The sequence below is a fragment of the Macaca fascicularis genome, chromosome 1 (assembly GCF_037993035.2).
Source record: "Macaca fascicularis isolate 582-1 chromosome 1, T2T-MFA8v1.1".
Classification (NCBI taxonomy): domain Eukaryota; kingdom Metazoa; phylum Chordata; class Mammalia; order Primates; family Cercopithecidae; genus Macaca; species Macaca fascicularis.
In genome coordinates, this window is record NC_088375.1 from 194,674,986 (window position 1) to 194,696,694 (window position 21,709).

General features: G+C 39.2%; 1 protein-coding gene across 6 annotated transcripts in view; it reads right to left on the reverse strand.

Annotated features, from left to right (window-relative positions):
• Window positions 1–21,709, reverse strand: part of RLF (RLF zinc finger) — an 80,861-nt gene that overhangs the window by 31,556 nt on the left and 27,596 nt on the right. For 3 of the 6 annotated variants that reach the window (XM_045373715.2, XM_074011181.1, XM_005543842.4), the window contains exons 2-5: window positions 20,289–20,443; window positions 18,663–18,744; window positions 14,776–14,908; window positions 8,129–8,331 (exon numbers count right to left, since the gene is read on the reverse strand). In XM_045373715.2, the coding sequence (XP_045229650.2) occupies window positions 8,129–8,331; window positions 14,776–14,908; window positions 18,663–18,744; window positions 20,289–20,443 (573 nt within the window). Of the gene's footprint in view, window positions 1–8,128; window positions 8,332–8,631; window positions 8,830–14,775; window positions 14,909–18,662; window positions 18,745–20,288; window positions 20,444–21,709 lie in introns of those variants that run through there. The other 3 variants (XM_074011174.1, XM_005543843.4, XM_015437825.3) reach the window with 3 other exon arrangements.

Consider the following 21,709-nt stretch of genomic DNA (forward strand, 5'->3'; position numbering starts at 1 on the left):
CCTCTTGAAAGTATCTCTGTACATCCTTCTCTGTTTCTGCCCTGTCAGCAAGTCCTGTCCTTTCTCCTCTTGCTGGCTACAATCTCTTGTCTTGAACATAATATATACTATTTCTGTCTAGTCTTCCTAAAACACTTCAGTCATGTCACTTCCTAATTTCAAAGCCTTCTTAATTTTTACTGCACCAAATGTAACCACTAATGCAATGGAGTTTCCAAGCCCTTCTTTTCCAACCCCAACAGGTCTTATTTCTCACAAGACTTCAATAACCACTCTCTGCTCTAGGCAGGGTATTTATTCTGTAGTGGATCCCTGCAAAGTACTCATTAGTACCTGTGCCTTTACTACCACTCAGTCATCTCCAAACCATTCTTTCCACCCATCCAAAACCCACCATTACTTAAAGCTCCAACTCAAGGATCAATTTTTCTATAAACACAGAATTCTCTATCTTTACACTTCTACCGAATTTAGGGCAGTATCATAGAGCTTAGTACTTATCTTCCTGTAACTATTTTTGGCAAACAAACTGGGCCATACACAATTTGCTGTATTTGCCAATGCCTAATACGACATTAGAAACAAAACGGGTTTTAATTAAACAAAGGCTAAGAGAGTAAAGTTATTATTATAGGATGAGGAATCAAACCCAAAATGTAGTATTTTCTCAGTCTGATTAACTTTCCCAAACATAAAATACTGCAGCTGCTATTAGAGGTAAGGAATCTATCTCCTTACACTACCTGATACTACAAATAAATAAATTAGCATACAGGTTTATAGTTGGTCCCTTATGATCGCTTTTTTTTTTTCTTTTTTAAGACGGAGTCTCCCCCTGTCACCCCAGCTGGAGTGCAAATGGCGTGATCTTGGCTCGCTGCAACCTCTGCCTCCCGGGTTCAAGTGATTCTCTTGCCTCAGCCTCCCGAGTAGATGGGATTACAGGTGCACGCCACCACACCTGACTAATTTTTTGTATCTTTAGTAGAGACGGGGTTTCACCATGTTAGCCAGGCTGGTCTTGAACTCCTGACCTCATAATCCGCCTGCCTCGGCCTCCCAAAGCGCTGGGATTATAGGTGTGAGGCACTGTGCCCAACCCATATGACTGCTTTTAAAAATGTAAATGAAGTCATAGGAGGCTAACTATCTCTGTGTATACTACATTGTTTCTCTGTGCAAATTCAGGTTTCACCTCTGCTCAATCTCAACTTCAACTGCTCCTCCCTAGTTCTGCACCCCAGGCTTAAAGAATTCTTCTACTAGAGTCTATATTTGTACAGTGTCTAAAATATGCCAGGAACTGTGTTAAGTGTTTTAGGTATTATCACATTTAAACTATCCAGACATTTTGCGAGACGGCTACTACTGTTTTGCCTACTTTACAGATAACGAAAATAAAGCTACCTGGCCAAGGCTGTATGGCTAGTAAATGACAATGTCAAGATTCAAGCCTACATATTTTGATTGTTGCTCTCACTTCTCTTGATGTCTTGTGAAAAACATACTCTACCTATGCTTCTCAGTAAATTCAATCCAGTAATGAGCCACGCACAAGCCTCAGAACTTCAAAGTTCCCTCCCATCTTTTCTGAAGTTTCCCCTCTGAGTAAACAAAAGAAATAAAAACTTGCCTGTGCAACAAGTCTACTTTAAAACCAGAATCCAGGAAGAACCAGAAGGTTGGCAGTGCCAGTGAGTTGGATCATGTATATGAGATGTGTGAGTGTCAGATTAATATGTATAAAAGCAAAGCAGGGGCAGATCACCTTGGATTTAAACCCTGGGCCCACCACTTACTGGACATCTTACTACTATGGGCCAGTAATATCATCTTTCAGAGCCTCAGTTAATTTCTATAAAATTCATAGTTTTTTTGTTTGTTTGTTTTTGAGATAAGGTCTTATTCTGTCATCCAGGCTGGAGTGCAGTGGTGCAATTTCAGCTCACTGCAACCTGCACCTCCAGAGCTCAAGCAATCCTCCCACGTCAGCCTCCCAAGTAGCTAGGACTACAGGCACATGCCACCACACCCAGCTAATTTCTGCTTTTTTTTTTTTTTTTTTTTTTTGGTAGAGATGGGGTTTCACCATGTTGCCCAGGCTGGTCTTGAACTCTTGGCATCACGCAATCCTCCCTCCTCAGCATCCCAAAGTGCTGGGATTACAGGCATGAACCACCATGCCTGGCCTAAATTAATAGATTTTTATAAGGATTAGATACTAACACATTTAAGGCACACAGAACAGTGCTTGGAATAGACAAGTGAGCAATAAATGTTTTCTGCAGTTATATTTAAGGTTCAAGTGGAAAGTCTGAAAAGACAGGCAATGCAAAGCATTTTATCCTTTGATTTCTTTATCACCAGAAAGTCTAACAAATTAGAACATTTGTTAATGAGGCCCTAGGTCATAGCTTCAATCCCCATTTGAGGAAACTACATGTTATCCACTTCATAGCCACCAACTGGCTGTTTCATCTCAGCATCCCGTATCTGTGCTCCTGTCTAGGGTCATTCCCTAAAACAAAGATGACTAGCATTCTGTCTCTTTCTATATTTTCCCTGCCTAGACAATCCTCTCAGATTCACGCTACTACTAAATCTCAAAGTCCAGGTCACAGTGCTTCCAAATGGAATGTTGCTAACCCAATATCCATCCCAGAATAAAGTCTGTGAGCACTTGAAAAAATAAGTTAGTTGACAGAAATGCAAAGACTACTAGGAGCCAGGACAGAATCAGGAATTTCTGGAGTCAGTATTTTGGCCACTGGGAAGTACCTTAGATATAAGTACATCTTAAATCTCAACAAGGGGCCGGGCGTGGTGGCTTATGCCTATAATCCCAGCACTTCAGGAGGCTGAGGCGGGCAGATCGCTTGAGGTCAGGAGTTGGAGACCAGCCTGGGCAATGTGGCAAAACCCTGTCTCTACTAAAAATACAAAAATTAGCTAGGTGTAGTGGCACATGTCTGTAATCCCAGCTACTCAGGTGGTTGAGGCAGGAGAATTGCATGAACTCGGGAGGTGGAGGCTGCAGTGAGCCAAGATCACACCACTGCACTCCAGTCTGGGCGACGGAGACTGTGTTCAAAAAAAATTTTTCAACAAAAAAATCTGATAAAAGATTCTCACAGTGGGGAGATATGAGCTGGGCCACAGCGGGGGGTCTTAGCCATTTGAAATAACTACTGACCCAAGCACTGATCCAGGATGCAATCAACCCATACAGAAATCTGAATCACAACACTATATTTGGTTTCATCTTGGTTCACATTTTTATAAATATACAGATAGCATAAGTATATTTCAAAATAAAATAAAGCTGAGAGAAATATAAAATCATAATTTTAAAATTCAAAAAGACCTCCAAGCAAAGTTTAAAAACTTACAAAGCATGAGTGGAATGTTCCAGCTTTGACATTCTGGTCATAACTCAGGTAATAAAGCTAGAAATCCTAGTAACAAAAGATCAAGGGATGAGGCTATACTTTTCATTAATTCATTCAGTAAGTAATGAGTGCCTACATGGCTAAGCATTCTTCTAGAATATAGGGATATACCAGTAAACAACCTATGTTCCTGTCCTTACGGAATTTACAATCTAGTGGGAGGAAATACTGAATAATCAAATATAATGCCTAGTAGAAATAGTAATGTGTACTACAAAGAAAATACAAATAGGTAGAAAGACAGTGATGGGGTCATTTTAAATGGGTTAGTATATAATAATGACAGCAGATACTTAGGGCAGAGTGGGGGATAGGGTAATATTTTAGATGAGACAGCGAGGAAGGCCTCTCTGATATGGTAATATTGAACAGACAAGAGAATATTTAGAGCAGACACGAGGTAAGGGAGTAAGTCATTCAAATTATCTTGTGGAAGGGAATTCTGGTCAGAGGAAAAAGCAAGCACAAAGCTCGAAGACAGGAACATGCTTGGCTTGGCTTCTTCAAACAACAGCAAAGACAAGGTGGCTGGGGAGCAGTGGGCACTAAGATAACAAGATAAGGTCAGAAAACGTTACAAAAGTAGCCAGGGGCCATGGCACATAGAATAAAGAATTCTGAATTTATTTTGAGGAAGATGGAAAGCTATTAGATAATTTTGTGCAGAGGAGTGGCATGGTATGACAAGTTTTAGAGAGATTATTCTGGCTATTTTCAAGATAAAATGTAGAGGCCAACAGTAAAACCAAGTATGCCAGTCCAGAGGCTTCTGCATTCATCTTTGAACCCCAATGCCTAACACAGCATTTGGCATATAAACCCTAAGGTAAATACCAACAAGAATAATATTCCTTATCCTATGTCTTTAATATTACTGGTAGTACACCAAACTCAGGTTTGAATCCCAGCTTAACCACTTTAGCTTTGTAACCTTGAAGCATACAACCTAATGTGAGCCTGACTTTCCTCATCAATAAAATGGAGCTACCTCAGAGCTACTGTGCTGATTAAATGTAGCAAAATATATAAAGCATTTAGCTAGGTGCTAAACACATAGTGAGGACTTAAAAAAACCCTCATAAAAGCAAAGTCCACATATCAGGAATACCAAGAGCTTAGTTATGGACATGTTAAATTTGAGATATTAGCTCTATAAGTAGAGATGGTAATTAGGCAATTGGATATGGGTCTGGAGTTTGGAGGAGGGAATAGGGCCGGAGAGAAAACTTTTGGGATTCAGACCATACATGGTATTTAAAGCCAAAGATGAAGGAAATAAGCCTAGTTAAGTGTAAAAAGAGAAGACCCAGTGACACAGTCGTTGGGTACTGAAACATGTACTCATTAGACAGCAAAGTAGAACTGAGAAGGAGTAATCAATCAGGTAGCCAGAAAACTGAAAGTCATCATTAGATTTAGTGATATGGTATACTGCCGTGGCAAAGGTCATATTAGAATGTCTTGAAAGAAGAATAGGCCAGGCGCCGTGGCTCGCGCCCGTAATGCCAGCACTTGGGAAGCCGAGGTGGGCCAGATCACGAGGTCAGGAGATTGAGACCATTCTGGCTAACACGGTGAAACCCCGTCTCTACTAAAAATACAAAAAAAATTAGCCGGGCATGGTGGCGGGTGCCTGTAGTCCCAGCTACTCGGGAGCCTGAGGCAGGAGAATGACATGAACCCAGGAGGCGGAGCTTGCAGTGAGCTGAGATTGTGCCACTGCACTCCAGCCTGGGTGACAGAGCAAGACTCCGTCTCAAAAAAAAGAAGAAAGAAAGAAGAAGAAAAATGTTCGATAGTAAATTAAGACAATTTGTTAGGAAGTTATGCTTAAAAAGCCAGAAGGAAATGGGGCAGAAGCTAAAAGTAGAAACAGGATTTAAAGCAGCGTTATTTTTATTTTATTTTTTTGAAGACAGAGTCGCGCTCTGTTGTTCTGTTGCCCAGGCTGGAGTGCAGTGGCGCCATCTCAGCTCACTGCAGTCTCTGCCTCCTGGGCTCAAGCAATTCTTGTGCCTCGGCCTCCCAAAGTGCTGCCTCGGCCTCCCAAAGTGCTGGGATTACAGGCATGAGCCACCACCTCTGGATCTACGAAGGGCTCTTTTTTAAGGACAGAATAAATAATAGCATAAATGCCAATGGGGTGGTTATAACAGAGATGGGGAAATCGATGATGTAATAGAGAAAAGGAGAACTGCTGTAGCATTATCCTTAAGGGAGACAACATCAATTGAAATACAGAAGTGAAGGAGGCTGGCCTTAGCTAGGAGAACAGATATAATTTATCTCTAGTAACAGAAGAGAAGATTCATCTATAGCATTCACAGATGCTGGTAGATGAAAAGATGTTTCAGAGACAGAGCTTATGAAAATTCTCTTATTTATCTTCTCAGCGCTTCGTTTTTTTCAGAGAAATAGGGAGTTAAGTTCAGCAACAGAGAGCGAAACAGGGCAGAAAGTGTTATAGTATAGTTTTGAAGAGTAAGAAAAAACTATGCAACTATCTAAGAGTGGGAGAATGAATGGGATAAAGAAATACAGGCTGGGCACAGTGGCTCACACATAATCCCAGCACTTTGGGAGGCTGAGATGGGCAGATTGTTTGACCCTGGGGGTTCGAGACCAGCCTGGGCAACATGGCAAGACCCTGTCTCTCAAAAAAAAAAAAAAAAAAATTAGCCGGGCATGGTGGCATGTTTCTGTGGTCCTAGTTACTCCAGGGGCTGAGGTGGGAAGATCACCTGAGCCCAGGATTTTGAGGCTGCAGTGAGCAGTGTTTGTGCCACCACACTCTAGCCTGGAGTAAAATTAGCTGGCAGATTTTTCTCCACGTAAGTTTGGCCCCATGAGTGCAGGTAAACACATAAAGAGTAGGTGAAGATTTAGGGATAATCAGGATACTGGTAGTCAAACAAGTACAATTAAGAGAGAGACCAGTGGCCAGGAGTAGTGGCTCACGCCTGTAATTCCAGGACTTTGGGAGGCTGAGGCAGGTGGATCATGAGGTCAGGAGTTCGAGACCAACCTGGCCAAGATGGTGAAACCCCGTCTCTACAAAAATACGAAAAAATTAGCCAGGCGAGGTGGTGGGCGACTGTAATCCCAGCTATTCAGGAGGTTGAGGCAGGAGAATTGCTTGAACTCAGGAGCCGAGATCGCACCACTACACTCCAGCTTGGGCAACAGAGCAAGACTCTGTCAAAAAAAAAAAAAAAAAAGAGAGACCGACCAGCAGAGGACCTGAGAGTACACGGTAAGGGAGTGATAACGATGATCTGACAATGACAAAGCAGAGCTAAGTAGGGAAGTGAATACATCGGGGGATAAGGGAGAATGAAAAGGGGATAAGATCAACAGATCTTGATTGATCCTGGCAGAGTCTGTATATTAAAGGGAGTAAGGTAGAAAGATAGATACTGGTATTTGGAGAGTAAGATACCACAAGAAAAAGTTTCAGAAATTACTACAGCATAAAACCAGATCCTTGGGACTCCTACATCTAATAAAAAATTTCAGTTCAGAGTAAGAATCCATGTCAGAATTGAATGGCAGATAAGAAGATTAAAAGTAGATGATGTTTAAAAATCTCTAGTTTTTTTCTGTATGTCAAAAACCATTAGAAAAGTCTAACTCCAAATTTAAGAAAAACAATAATTCAGGTTGTTTTTTTTTTTTAAAGGATGCAATCTGATGGATAAAATAGCTGTTTTATGTTTTTTGGGGTTTTTTTTTTTTTTTTTTTTTTTTTTTTTTTGAGACGGAGTCTCGCTCTTGTCACCCAGGTTGGAGTGCAGTGGCACGATCTCGATGCACTGCAACCTCCGCCTTCTGGGTTCAAGCGATTTTCCTGCCTCAGCCTCCCAAGTGGCTGGGATTACAGGTGCCCACCACCATGCCTGGCTAATTTTTGAACTTTTAGTAGTACAAGCTGCAGCAGGTGGATCAGCTGAAGTCAGGAGTTCAAGACCAGCTTGGCCAACATGGCGAAATCCTGTCTCTACTAAAAAGTACAAAAATTAGCCAGGCATGGTGGCGCGTGCCTGTAGTCTGAGCTACTTGGGAGGCTGCGGCACAAGAATCACCTGAACCCGGGAGGCAGAGGTTGCAGTGAGCCGAAATTGCACCACTGCACTCCTGCCTGGGTGATAGAATGAGACCTTGTCTCAAAAAAAAAAAGAAAAAGACTCAACCCTTATTTTCCATGGTATCCAGTTTGGCCACTTAATTGTCCAGGTTGTAGTCATGGACTCTAGAGTCCTATACTTTTCTGCTTAAAAAATTAAATGTATAAAGCAACTTAAGCTAAAATTAAGTGCCATTTTCTTTAGTTTATACTTTGATGCCACAATTAAACAACTTCTGCATTCCCCAAACGTGGAGACATCATTACTTTAAAAAGAAAAAACAACTTTCACATTTAAAGATTTCACAGCAAATCATCATCCAAACAAGTAAACATCCCTTTGTATATTCTTATCTACTTTTCAAATCTACTCTAAAATACTACATTCTATCTGTTGAGCAGTTAAATATACGATTAAAATCGTACATTTTGGTAGCCTGAAAAAAATGAATCTTGGTTTTCATTCTAAAGGGAAAAAATAAACTATGCAATATATATATATATATAAATCTATTAAATTAATACCAAGTTTGAATGATGACAATTATTTACTCACCTCCTTAATAGCATCTTCATTAGGCAGCATAGAACATAAACATGTGATATACGCTTGCTGAAAAGATGACACATTTGAAATTTCTTTAGATTCTGCACATAGTTTTGATAAAGCAGTAGCCTGGGGGATGCAGTTAGATTTCAACAAATGTTTTATTCGCATTTGCAGAAAGGAAGGTCCTTCTTGTGCAATCAATTTATTGACTAGAAAAAATGAAAAATAAAACAGTTTGACAACATACCACATAACATGTCAGATTTGTTAAGATGAACATTTCAGATCTTTTTATTTGATTTTTAGTTAATAAAAATTTAGTTTATATAAATGGGAAGTTTATTCTGGTCTCAATATTCATCTAACAGAGATGAGAGGAAAATTAAGAAATAGTGAAATGAACTATAAGCATAAATGCAAGAAATGAAGCAAGTAACCTATGTAATATTAACAACTATCAACTGAATGCTTATGAGACATCAAGTTTTAAGCTGCATATTTTTATATACCTTTCATTTATTCTTCACACCACCACCAAGGCAAGTATTATTATCCCCAGTCTAAGGTTAGGAAAATTAACATTCACAGAAGTTAGGTAACTTGCCAAGGATTCCAAAGCCAGTGGTGCTCTTTCCTCTAAACCAGGCATTTCTCAAAGTGTGTTCCACCGACCAAAAGACCTGAGAGATAGTCCTAGAAAAAAAAAGGATTCCTTGGTCAAATCTCTGAACAGTCCTGCAATAAAGAAAACTGTTCACTTTTATTTAAAAACCCAATGTTTCCCAAACTGATTTGACCAGAGAACCCTTTTATACATATTAGTAACCTGTAAAACATGTGTTCCTGGTTTAGTACACACTTTGGAAAATGCTACTCTGAAAGCTTCAGAAGTACTGAAGCTCAGTACTTCTGTACTTCCGTACTTCTGAGCCATACTGAATATTAGGCACTTGGCATTGACTGAACAGTGCTCTGGATGAGCCCTCAATTTTCGAATAGTAAATATCCAACAAGAATGTGACATCACTACATAATATTACTTAAAGAATAGAGGTGAGAATATTGCATGTCAAGCCAAGTGGTGAGTAAACAAACTGCTTTAGGTGGTTAATCTAACACAGTATCTCTCAGACTTGAAAGTGCCTTCTGGGTCACCTGGGGAGCTTATTAAAATGCAGATTCTGATTTACTAGGTCTGGGACCTGAAATTTTGCTTTTCTAACAAGCTCCCAGATGGGGTGTGTGTGTGTGTGTGTGTGTCTGTCTGTCTGTCTGTCTAGAGTAGCAATGGTTTATACTAAGGATAAATGACTGGCCCAATTTTAACTACATATCAGAATCAATCGTAAAATTATCCTTTAAAAAAAATAAAGAAAAAATATAGATATAATCACAGATTTCAAAAGGACACAAAAAGCTATACAGTTAAAGTTTTTCTCCCTCCTACCCTGACCCCAGTGCTCTGGTTTCCCACCCCGAGAAACAACAAGTTTCCAATTTCTTGTTTTTCCTTCCAGAAATATTCTGAGTATGGAAAACATTTTCTTTTGCCACTTAATATATAATACAGGTTACTCTATCATCTGTACAGTTAGAGCTACCTTCTTATTTTTAACAACTGAATAGCATTCAGTGGTATGGATGTACTATATTTAACCAATCCCCTACTGATACACTTGCAGGCTATTTCCAATCTCTGTCAATCATCAATAATGCTGCGACTTACAACCCTATATATAGGTCATCTGAAACATGTGAATAAATCTACAGAACAAATTCCTAGATGCGGAATTGCTAAAGGCTCTGTTCACTTGTAATACTGACTCATACTGCCAAATTGGTCTCCAAAAATTGAACCAATTTATATTCCCATCAGCAATATGTAAGTGCCCATTTCCTAAGGCACTTCAAAAAGTTCTGGATTCCAGAGCTCCAACTCTGGAGATTATGATTTAGCAAGTGGAGTCTGGACCTTGGGATGTATGTTTTTTGGTTTTAAATCCCACAGATACTCTAATACGTAGCCAAGGTCAAAAAGCATGGAGGGAAAACAGGTCACAATCACTTGGACTTTCCAGTTTCGTCCAACAGTTACTAAATTCCACAAGATGAACTCACAATCATACCCTTCACTCACATAGCTCCTTATTCCTTACTTCTATTTTCAGCAATGATATTCTCTCAATTATACAACAATAAAATTTTGGCATTATCCTTCCTTGATACTTCCTTTCCTCAAGGAAATCAACTTAGTTATTATGTCCTAGCAATTCTTTTCTAATCATCTCCAATCTAATTCATGCCTATTATTTCCTGTCATGTCTCCCCTATATCCTATTCTGCCTAACATCAGATTCTGCTCTATTTATCTGCCATATGAGGTTGTAAGCAATTCTGCAAATCCCACAGGAAGCAACGTACCTGATAACAGGCGTATTACCTATACAACCTATCACCTTACAAATTCCCACAGCATTTTACTTCTTTCCCCACATTTAGTTTTCTCTAAGAACAGTGATAAGGGATTATAGTGTACAAAGGTTAACATTTCAGGCTTTATAATCACTGATCTGAGGTTGAAACCTGATTCTGACACATAGCTGTGAGACCCTTGGACAAATTAACTGAACTCTCTGAGACTCAAGTTTCTTCATCTGTAAAAAGGTTAGTTATATCCATCTCACATGGATGAACAAATTAAAGAAATACTAAAGATGCAGATAAGACTCACCACAAGGCCAGACATAGAGTAAATGTTCAATAGTACTTACTATTGTCTCTGATATCTCCTTTATTACACTGTCAGCAATTTGTGAACAAATACCATGTCTCGTTAGCCTTTGTATTCCCTACAGCTTAGTGCACAAGGCCTTGTATATTACAGATGTTTAATTAAACCATGCACTTAGCAACCGAAGGGTCATCACTCTCCAATCAAAAATGTTTTAACGTCATCTCACCTGGGCTCAAATTCTGCCTCCACAATTTTAACTACGTGGTCTTGGGTATGTGTAATCTCTTACCTGTTTCATGGATTAAATGAGATATGAAAGCACAAATACAGTGCCCAACACAGAGCAGGCACTCTGAAAACTATACTATTATTTTCCATGCAGTAAGCTATTTTATTCAATAATTATAACTATAGTTAAACTGCTGCTAAATCAATTTTAACATATAGCTCAATCTTGTATTTTACAAATCACTTGAAGATATCAATCTTTAAATTTCTTTATTGAAAGGAAATCTACCATATGCTTCAATATTTAAAACAATGTCTCCCAATCATAATCTTTTCTGTATCTCATTTCTTCAAACATTTCTATAAAAAAATTTGTTTTAGTTTTTATACCCTCCCTTCCATCCAAATTTAACAATTGAACTGGTTTGCCATATTTCTTTGCCTTCTCTTTTTCAGAACCATTTAAAAGAAAGGTGCAGACATCATGACACTTCATCTTATACTATATACTTCATTATGTAAAAAGAGTAACACTTAAGATCCAGTTGAAAAACAGTTCTGCCAGGCACGGTGGTGCACACCTGTAATCACAGCACTTTGGGAGGCTGAGGCAGATGGATCATCTGCGGTCAGGAGTTCGAGACCAGCCTGACCAACATGGTGAAAACTCATCTCTACTAAAGACAAAAAATTAGCCGGGTGTGGTGGCACATGCCTGTAATCCCAGCTACTTGGGAGGCTGAGGCAGGAGAATCACTTGAACCCAGGAGGTGGAGGTTGCAGTGAGCCAGGATCATGCCATTGTACTCTAGCCTGGGCAACAAGAGCGAAACTCGTCTTTAGAAAAAAAAAAAAGAGGCCGGGTGCGGTGGCTCACGCCTGCCAATTCCAGCACTTTGGGAAGCTGAGGCCAGATCACCTGAGGTCAGGAGTTCAAGATCAGCCTGACCAACATGGAGAAACCCCGTCTCTACTAAAAATACAAAATTAGCTGGGCATGGTGGCACATGCCTGTAATCCCAGCTATTCAGGAGGCTAAGGCAGGAGAATTGCTTAAACCCCGAGGCGGAGGTTGCGGTGAGCTGAGATCGCGCCATTTCACTCCAGCCTAGGTAACAAAAACGAAACTCCATCTCAAAAAAAAAAAAAGAAAAACAGCTCTTCCATGGCGTCTTTACTAATCATGTCACATGAATGTCAGGTAAAAGTATCAACAATTGGCACTTATTACAGAAGACAATCAGTGATATGAACATCACTGCTTTTTGGTATCAAATATGTTAAATATCTGGCCTGCAGGGGCAGCAGAGATAGAAAGAAAGCTTTTTAATCTTTTGACCCAAAATTAGATTAAGGGTCAACTGTGAAAGGAGGCAGGCTACATGTTACCTCCCACTTATACTGTGGTCCTCAACATAATTCCTTAGATATGGAGGTTATCATGTACCTATTCAGCGTCTTAAAGATAGTGGGTGCGGCCGGGTGCGGTGGCTCACGCCTGTAATCCCAGCACTTTGGGAGGCCGAGACGGGCGGATCACAAGGTCAGGAGATCGAGACCATCCTAGCTAACACTGTGAAACCCTGTCTCTACTAAAAATGCAAAAAATTAGCCGGGCGAGGCGACGGGCGCCTGTAGTCCCAGCTACTCGGGAGGCTGAGGCAGGAGAATGGCGTGAACCCGGGAGGCGGAGCTTGCAGTGAGCCGAGATCGCGCCACTGCACTCCAGCCTGGGCGACTAAGCGAGACTCTGTCTCAAAAAAAAAAAAAAAAAAAAAAAAAAGATAGTGGGTGCTTAATTAATATTTACTGAATAGACAAGATACCAAGAATGTTAGGTAAGCAATGCTTCTCCCCATTTACTGATGTTTTTTCTATGTTAAAAATGATTAATTACTGTTAACTCCAGAGGTGGGGTGACATAGTTGATTAGTATTATCAGGGGAAAATACACTAAGGATGTTTAACTCAACCCCACCCTTTTTCCCTCTTGGGCTTGGGCCTGCCTGCACAAAACATGCAATCTCCTCCGCCCCAGTCAAAGACTTATCTGGATAGGAATCTGCCCAATTCTGGGATGTTTCTGAAATTACCTGGCTCTAACAGCTTTTGTCAATAACAAAGGTGTTATTTTAGCCTCCATCTATCTACATTTATAAAGGGATGCCGTTTATTGAGGACCTCAACGGAAAACAATAAATAACAATCTTTTTCTACTTAACAGCTCTTTTCCTTATTTTTTTTTTCTTGTCAGTGCAACTGGTAAGTACTAGAATGATCAGAGGAAACGGAGCAAGAAAAAATCTAAGTGCCTTTATGCCCATCTTCTCACTATACAGAGAGGTCCAAACACCATGTATATGGTAGGTGCTCAAGCTGGGTGAATGGATAAGCTAACTGGGATATTTTAAAGGATCAACAATCAAATGGCTACTTCTAAGACCTAAAGATATCTCAAAATGTGTAATAATTATTCTAAAATCTGTTTTTATAGCAAAAAATGTACTTAACAGAGTGTAATCCTTTGAACTTTCCACTAACTTGACGGAAATGAAGTTACAATTGTTGGCTATATCAAACAAAATATTTTGCGTACCTAAAATGCAAGTATCAATTCAAATCCATAATTTTTCTGGTCTTCAACTGACAATTTTGCAAATAAAAAATTTCATTCTGGCCGGGTATGGTGGTTCATGCCTGTAATCCCAGCACTTTGGGAGGCTAAGGCAGAAGAATCTCTTGAGCTTAGGAGTTCAAGATCAGCCTAGGCAACATAGTAAGACCCCCATATCCACAAAAAATAGAAAAAGTAACTGTGCACAGTGGCGCATGCCTTAGTCCCAGTTACTTGTGAGGCAGAGGCAGGAGGATCGCTCGAGCCTGAAAGGTAGAGACTGCAGTGAGCCATAATTGTGCCACTCCAGCCTGGGTGGCAGAGTGAAACCTTGTCTCAAATTAAAATAAAACAAAAACAACAAAACTTCATTCTTTGCATCTCCAAAACAATGAATTCCAATTATTTCCTATATATAGAAGAAAAAAGAAATTTTTTTCACGGCCCTCGGTTATTGCAGCCAATAAAAAAGACATAAGCAGGCCGGGCACGGTGGCTTGTGCCTATAATCCCAGCACTTTGGGAGGCCAAGGCAGGTGGATCACAATGTCAGGAGTTCGAGACCAACCTGACCAACATGGTGAAGCCCCATCTCTACTAAAAACACAAAACTTAGCCAGGCATGGTGGCGCGCGCCTGTAATCCCAGCTACTCAGGAGGCTGAGGCAGGAGAATCGCTTGAACCCAGGAGGTGGAGGTTGCAGTGAGCCGAAATCCTGCCACTGCACTCCAGCCTGGGCGACAGAGCAAAACTCTGTTTCAAAAAAAAAAAAAAACAAGAAAAGTATAAGCAAAGCTCTACCACACACCAAAGATTACAGCAGATTATTCATTTCTATCTCAGGAACTTTGTATGAACATTGTTACTCAACGCAAAATTTAAAAATGAATGCAAAAACGATCTAACAATGCAAGAATCCTTACTTAAGCAAAACATTAAATGCTAATGGTTAATTTTTACTGCTCAAAGCAGAAAGACTAGATACATACACAAGTGAAATTCCCAAAATTTTAACCCATAATCAATTCCAACTTTCTCAGAACTAAATCCTTATCCAATATAGTCTTAAGACTTACCTTCCTCTGTTTCCACTGGCTGTTGAGACAGAATTTTAAGAAGAACTGGGTTTTTCCACACCCCTTCCTTGGTAACATGAACCAATATTTGTAGGTTATTATTCCCAAATTCCAATAATGCATCATGTGACTCCTAGAACAAGAACAGCATACCCAGAAAATAAGTTAACAATATAAAAATTAGTTTTGCCTTTTCAACATATCTGATACACCTAAGAACTGAAAGAATCTATACTTTGGATTTCCTAAAAATAAGTAACCAAAAACAAAAAGACTATCCTTAAAGCCTTGTGAAATTCTGTTGCAGCTTTTTTTTTTTTTTTTTTTTTTTTAAAGACAGAATCTTACTCTGTCACCCAGGCTGGAGTGCAGTGGTGTGATCTTGGCTCACTGCAACCTCCACCCCCTGGGTTCAAGTAATTATGCTACCTCAGCCTCCCGAGTAGCTGGAATTACAGGCGTCTGCCACCACGCCCAGCTAATTTTTGTATTTTTAGTAGAGACAGGGTTTCACCATCTTGGCCAGACTGGTCTTGAACTCCTGACCTTGTGATCCACCCGCCTCGGCCTCCCAAAGTGCTGGGATTACAGGCGTGAGCCACCGCGTCCAGCCTCTGTTGCTGTTTTTTTTTTAAAAAAAAAAAAAAAAAAAAACTAGGATGGGGCCAGGCACAGTGGCTCATGCCTGTGATCCTAGCACTTTGGGAGGCCGAGGTGGGTGGATCACCTGAGGTCAGGAGTTCAAGACCAGTGTGGCCAACATGACAAAACTCTGTCTCTACTAAAAATACAAAAAATTAGCCAGGCGTGGTGGTGCCAGCCTATAGTTCCAGCTATTCGGGAGGCTGAGGCAGGAGAATCACTTGAGCCTGCGAGGCGGAGGTTGCAGTGAGCCATGATTGTGCCACTGCACTCCAGCCTGGGTGACAGAACAAGACTCCGTCTCAAAAATAAACAAATAAATAACTAGGATGTTTTCACTAAGTAAAAGAGTGCCTTTAAAATGTTTTCCTGAATTCCTCCCTGGTAAAATTATCACAACAATTCAAGATAGGTCCTTGCATTACTGTTGGATATTTGGAGTTTTTGTTTTTTTGTTTGTTTGTTTCCTTTGGAGATAGAATTTCGCTCTTTTTGCCCAAGATGGAGTGCAATAGCGTGATTTCGGCTCACTGCAACCTCTGCCTCCCAGGTTTAAGCGATTCTCCTACCTAAACCTCCCAAGTACCTGAGATTACAGGCACCTGCCACCACACCTGGCTAATTTTTGTATTTTCAGTAGAGACGAGGTTTCGCCACGTTGGCCTAGGCTGGTCTTGAACTCCTGACCTCAGGTGATCCACCTGCCTCAGACTCCCAAAGTGTTGGGAATAAAGGCATGAGCCACTGTGTCCGTTGATTTAATTATTTTAAAGCCACCAGTGCTGCTTTCTTTTAAAGAATTCTGTAGTATTCACACACGCTGCCTATTCCTCTAACAGGAATTACAGGACTATTAGTGACACAAATCGTTAAATAATTGCTTAAATTCGTCTAAAAACTTGCTATTTAAATGATAGGTGACTCTAAAATCTAAGTTATTAGCTCAGCAAACAAACAAAATGTATTTACCAATAGTTTGTTCATTAAAGTTCAAGTGTGAGGGAAAAGGAGTCAGAAAATTAATTCAGTATAAATGATGACGTATATGTCTCACTGTCCTCTATTACTACTGAGGATTATTGATTATGATGAGCTTGTTCCCATGTTCTAAAATTCTTGTTTCCCTTATTTTAAACTGCTGAAATTCTCTAGCAACGTAAGCTTCCATTTATGTCAACATTTCTTTGGAAACTATAAGCCAAAAATGTTCACAGGCCTAAGAATATAGTTTAGTATTCACTCAAGTGAAAACTACAAGATATAAAGTCTCCCCCATCTGCATTTGCTGCCTTGTCCATTTATAATATAAAATAGGAAAAATTAAGGGTTTTTTATCTTTTGGATTTCAACAGGGATCATGTCTTAACATTTATTTGTACCCCCACTACATTTATTTACTGAACACATGTTAAAAAATATATCCTACACATCTGATAAACCTGAAAAAGCTTACACACTTTTAAGCTGAAAAGTGGAAAAAGAGGCAACTATTTTATTCAAGCAAGCTATCTAAGAAAAGAATAAAGCAATGTGAGAGATTTCTCTCTAAAAAGGATAGAGGATGAGTATCCCTAATCCAAAAATCTGAAATCCAAAATTTTCCCCAAATCCAAAACTTTCTAAGCATCAACACAATGCTCAAAAGAAATGCTCACTGGAGCATTTTGGATTTTCAGATTAGGGATGCTGAACTACTAAGTATAATGCAAATATTCCAAAATCCAAAATACTCCCAAGCATTTGAGATATGGGATACTGGAACAGTATTAATATAGTAGTAATAGTCCTAATTAGGATTTGCCCTTCTAGAATGCCATATGCCAGAACAAAACAACTGGCAGGCTTCAGAACACAGAGTGACAAAAATCAAAGTGCTACGCATGAAAGATGATTTTAGCAGCTGTACAGATATGTGAGCTATTAGGACTGCATTACAGGGATTTAAATAGGCCAAGAACATGACGAAGAATCCTCTTCTCACTAAAGAGAACATTATATCATTTCATTTTGGGTTACGCATTCCAGAGGAAAGAAATGTTCAGATAATGAAGTGTGTCTGTTAATATGCATGTCTTTATTTGTGCCTACATGAAACAGGTCTAAGCTGCTACAACAGGTCTAAGCTGTGTCCTCGAGGAAGTGGTTAACAAAGTAAGCTCAGGGTTTGAAATCTGTGTGTAACTTTGGCCAAGCTAATTAACCTCTCTTCACCTGTCTCCCCATTTGTAAATGGAGATTCAAATAATCCTCACACTATAAGGTTTGTAATTTGATTAGAAGATATAAAACAAGTAACATGTAGTATAAAGCAGTGATTGGTACATAATTAGTGATCAATAAATGAATGACAGAATGCATTTATTTTTAGAGATGAGTCCTATTATTTTAGAGATGAGCCCTGTCACCCAGGCTGGAGTGCAGTGATGTGATCGTATCTCACTGCAGCCTCCGACTTCTGGGCTCAAGAGATTCTCTTGCCTCAGCCTCCTGAGTGGCTGGGACTATAGTCCATAGACCATGCCCAGTCTATTATTTATTATGCTTTTTTTTTTTTTTTTTTGAGATGGAGTCTCACTTTGTTGCTCAGGCTGGAGTGCACCGGCACGATCTTGGCTCACTGCAGCCTCTGCCTCCTGGGTTCAAGTGATTCTCCTGCCTCAGCCTCCCAAGTAGCTGGGATTACAGGCGCCCACCACCATGCCTGGCTAATATTTGTATTTTCTAGTAGAGACAGGGTTTCAGCATGTTGGCCAGACTGGTTGCAAACTCCTGACCTCAAGTGATCCGCCTGCCTTGGCCTCACAAAGTGTTGGGATTACAGCCGTGAGCCACCACACCCAGCCGGGTACAATTCTTAAGGTGTTAGGAAGAAAAAGGTGAACCTTAGATGTAATGAAATAGTGTTTTGTACATTGAAGGTTACCAATAAGTATGCTATGAAGGATCCAAATATTGTTCCTTAATAATCGTGTATGATTTTGATAGCTTTATGCTGTGTAAACTTTGTTTGAATAATGAAACTTTTCTGTTGATTTCTAACTATGTCGAGGCAAACAAAACCAAATGAAAAAAAACCATTTTTAATACATCCCCTTCAAGTGACGGGCCTTTTTGTCATTTGATGAACTTAATACCAATATATAATAAGTTTTGTTTTTGTTCTAAGGTTTTAATTTTAGTTTGCTAGGAGTAATTAATCAGGTGTCTTGGATACAGAAAATTTTTCTGAGTTAAAATCAACTCACCTGCAGAGACTGAAGGAATGGTAACCAGACTTCACAAGGCAGTTCACTTTCAGATACTGAAAGCAGTAATTCAAAACAACTCCTACAATAAAAATGAGTAAGTATATAAAGGTGGTTACAGTAATAATTAGAGTATGACAGCAATACTAAAAATCTATTTTACATTTGTTTAGACTATTTTAAATGTTTTACTCTTCAAAATTTTCTTCAGAGTTGTTATACTGACTGTTCAATCTAAAAAGGAGGAAAAAAGAAAGACCACAAGGCTTTATATTTACATTGTTGCTTTAGTACATTTGGTAAGAATATAATAAGCTCTTTAGAAATCACATTCCAAGCAGTTTTATTTTGTTTATTTGGGTGTGAAGAGGCACCCGTATAGGACAATTCTAATTCCAGTAGACAAAAATGGGAGCTCATACTACTGTCAATTCAGCTGATAAAATGATAAATATATGTAACTGTTATCTATAGGTTTCTGTCACTTGCAGAGGAAACAGGAAGACTAGCAAAGTCGTTCCTTACCTCTGAAAAAACCAAGCGTAAGAGTTTCCTTTTTCTAACTATTATCCAGAAGACACAGAAAAGAAATAACAGGAAGATTTTTTTTGAGAAAAGAAATGCACAACTTGAATAATGATCAACTCAAAATACCAAGAAATCAACACCTCTCTAAAACCCTGCAGAATTATCCTTTACTCCTTAGAGATTACAAAAGGTAAAACAGAAACTAAGACTTGGTAGAAGGAAAAATAGGATCATAAAACCAGGAATGCTGGTCTTCCATACAGGGCCATTGGAGAATAGGAAGCAAAACAGGTGAAGCTAGAAAAAAAAAAAAAAATAAACCATCTAGACTAGAAGTCATCTCACTAAACAGTCTATAAGTTGAACAAGGTGATGCCCAGCTAAAACTGAATAGCTGTTGTATCTTTTCAATTTGCAGATGAAAATTACAATAAAGATGTAATTTTGTCTACTACTATGCAGTTAAATATTAAAACAACAGCTAAATCATGTTCTTTTTTTTTTTTTTGAGACAGTCTCACTCCCTCACCCAGGCTGGAGTGCAGTGGCGCCATCTTGGCTCACTGCAAGCTCCACCTCCCAGGTTCAAGCGATTCTCATGCCTCAGCCTCCTCCCAAAGTGCTGGGATTACAGGCGTGTGCCACCATGCCCACCCTAAATCATGATCTCTTTCTTAGGATGGTAATCTTATACTGTACCCTGATATTTTTTGCTAATAAAATTATTCTTAGTTCAAATATAATCAAATTGCAGAATTTCATGTTGTTTTTGCCAAGATGTTCTTCAAAGACTACCAGTTTCCAGGTATTCTGTCATTTAAATCAATCTATACCTAAGGGACAGAAATATATCATTCTCAGATTCCAAGCCTGAATAGGAGAAGAGACTCTAGAGGCAAGTTAAAGATGATGTTGCTTGGCTGGAGCTTCACTTGGACTGTATCTCCTGGCAACGTGAGTACAAAGGAAATTTCATTCAATGGTATGACTCTAATGGTGCTCTGAAGAATAAATGTGATGCCACTGTAAAGAGAAACCAGGCAAACAATACGACCAATGGTACTCAATTTTAAGAGTGATTTAAGTTCTTAAACTTACAGTACTAATCTGCCAAGCACTAAGAGGACATCTTCACATTCAGTAGTTAAGTATGGACGTGCACTGGCAAAGCTTTGGATGGCAAGTCGATATACCTCCAGAAGATACACAATATGTTCTGACGCATTCTTGTTGCTTGCATATTGCAATAAGGTCTACAAAATAAAATTAAAAATTATTTACAAACAAAAATAATGAAACAGATTGTCCTCAAACGCACCATATAGCTCTCCCATTTTTTTCCTAATAGATGCATATACCTTTTATTTGCCTTTTAAGGCTCTGGTTTGTTTAGAAGATTCTATTTTCATCACTTAATGAATTATTTCTGCTAAGTTAAAGAAATGGCATAACTACTCTTTTGATGTCAGAATAATTCTAAGAGTAGAGCCATAAAATGTCTAGTTGTTCTCACTATAGTTCTGGAGTTGCCATCTCTAAAATTCAATGAGTTTTCAACCATGTGCCAAGCACTGGGTACATAAGAATAATACTATGATCCCTGCCTTCTACAACAAGAGATGAATTATTCCTGAGTATGACTCTCAGTACTACAGTCCCATAAAATCCTTTTTTTATTTTCTGTACATATGGAATTGATTAGGCTTCCAAGGGCTAATTTATGCTAACTAATTTGTAAAAGGTTAATGTTATATTGGTATTTTTATTTTTCACTAGCCCTGTATCCTCAACAAAATACATATTTATTTTTTGTAAAGTTTATGAAAAATATTAACATACAGGCCAACACCAGTTTATCTGGTTACAATGGGGGGAATAGTCCTCTTACCACACAGGGTACCCTATTCCTCATACTGTGGCATCTGAGAAGTTATCTGGCAAGTATGGAATCTAAACCAAAAGAAAATGAAACCAAAATAAAGCCTGATTATGTGTGTCCTATCACTAAGAATTTGTCCAAATGATGGTGGAAAGCTGGCTTATGTTCTCCCTGGACAGTGTTGAAAAACCACTGCCAAATTCATGTTTGGGGACTCTCCTTCTGAGTTCCATGGAGTTGTTTTCTCTCTTGTTCATATATATCTTCCTTCTGACAACTGATTAGGTTTTGTCTATGCTTAATTGGTATATCTAGTTAAGACCTGAAGTATGTATTATAGCCTAACATAAGCAGGATACAACATTCTCCCTGGAATACACATTCTGTCTGACAGGGCTAGGGAGTTCCTAATAGGCTTTTGGTTGGGGATACTTCAATAGGCAAGTCTTATTTTCAGAAGGCAGCTTTAACTTGAGTGAAATACATCTTATCTGAATTCATTACCCCAGAATAATGTCTTCAAAGATTCCTAACTTCCTGTCTTTGATTTTTCTGCCTGAAGAACTACAAATAGCTACAACAGCAGCACAGGATTCTGCTGGATTTTCTGCAGCTTTAGTTTCCACACGAATGGCCCCTG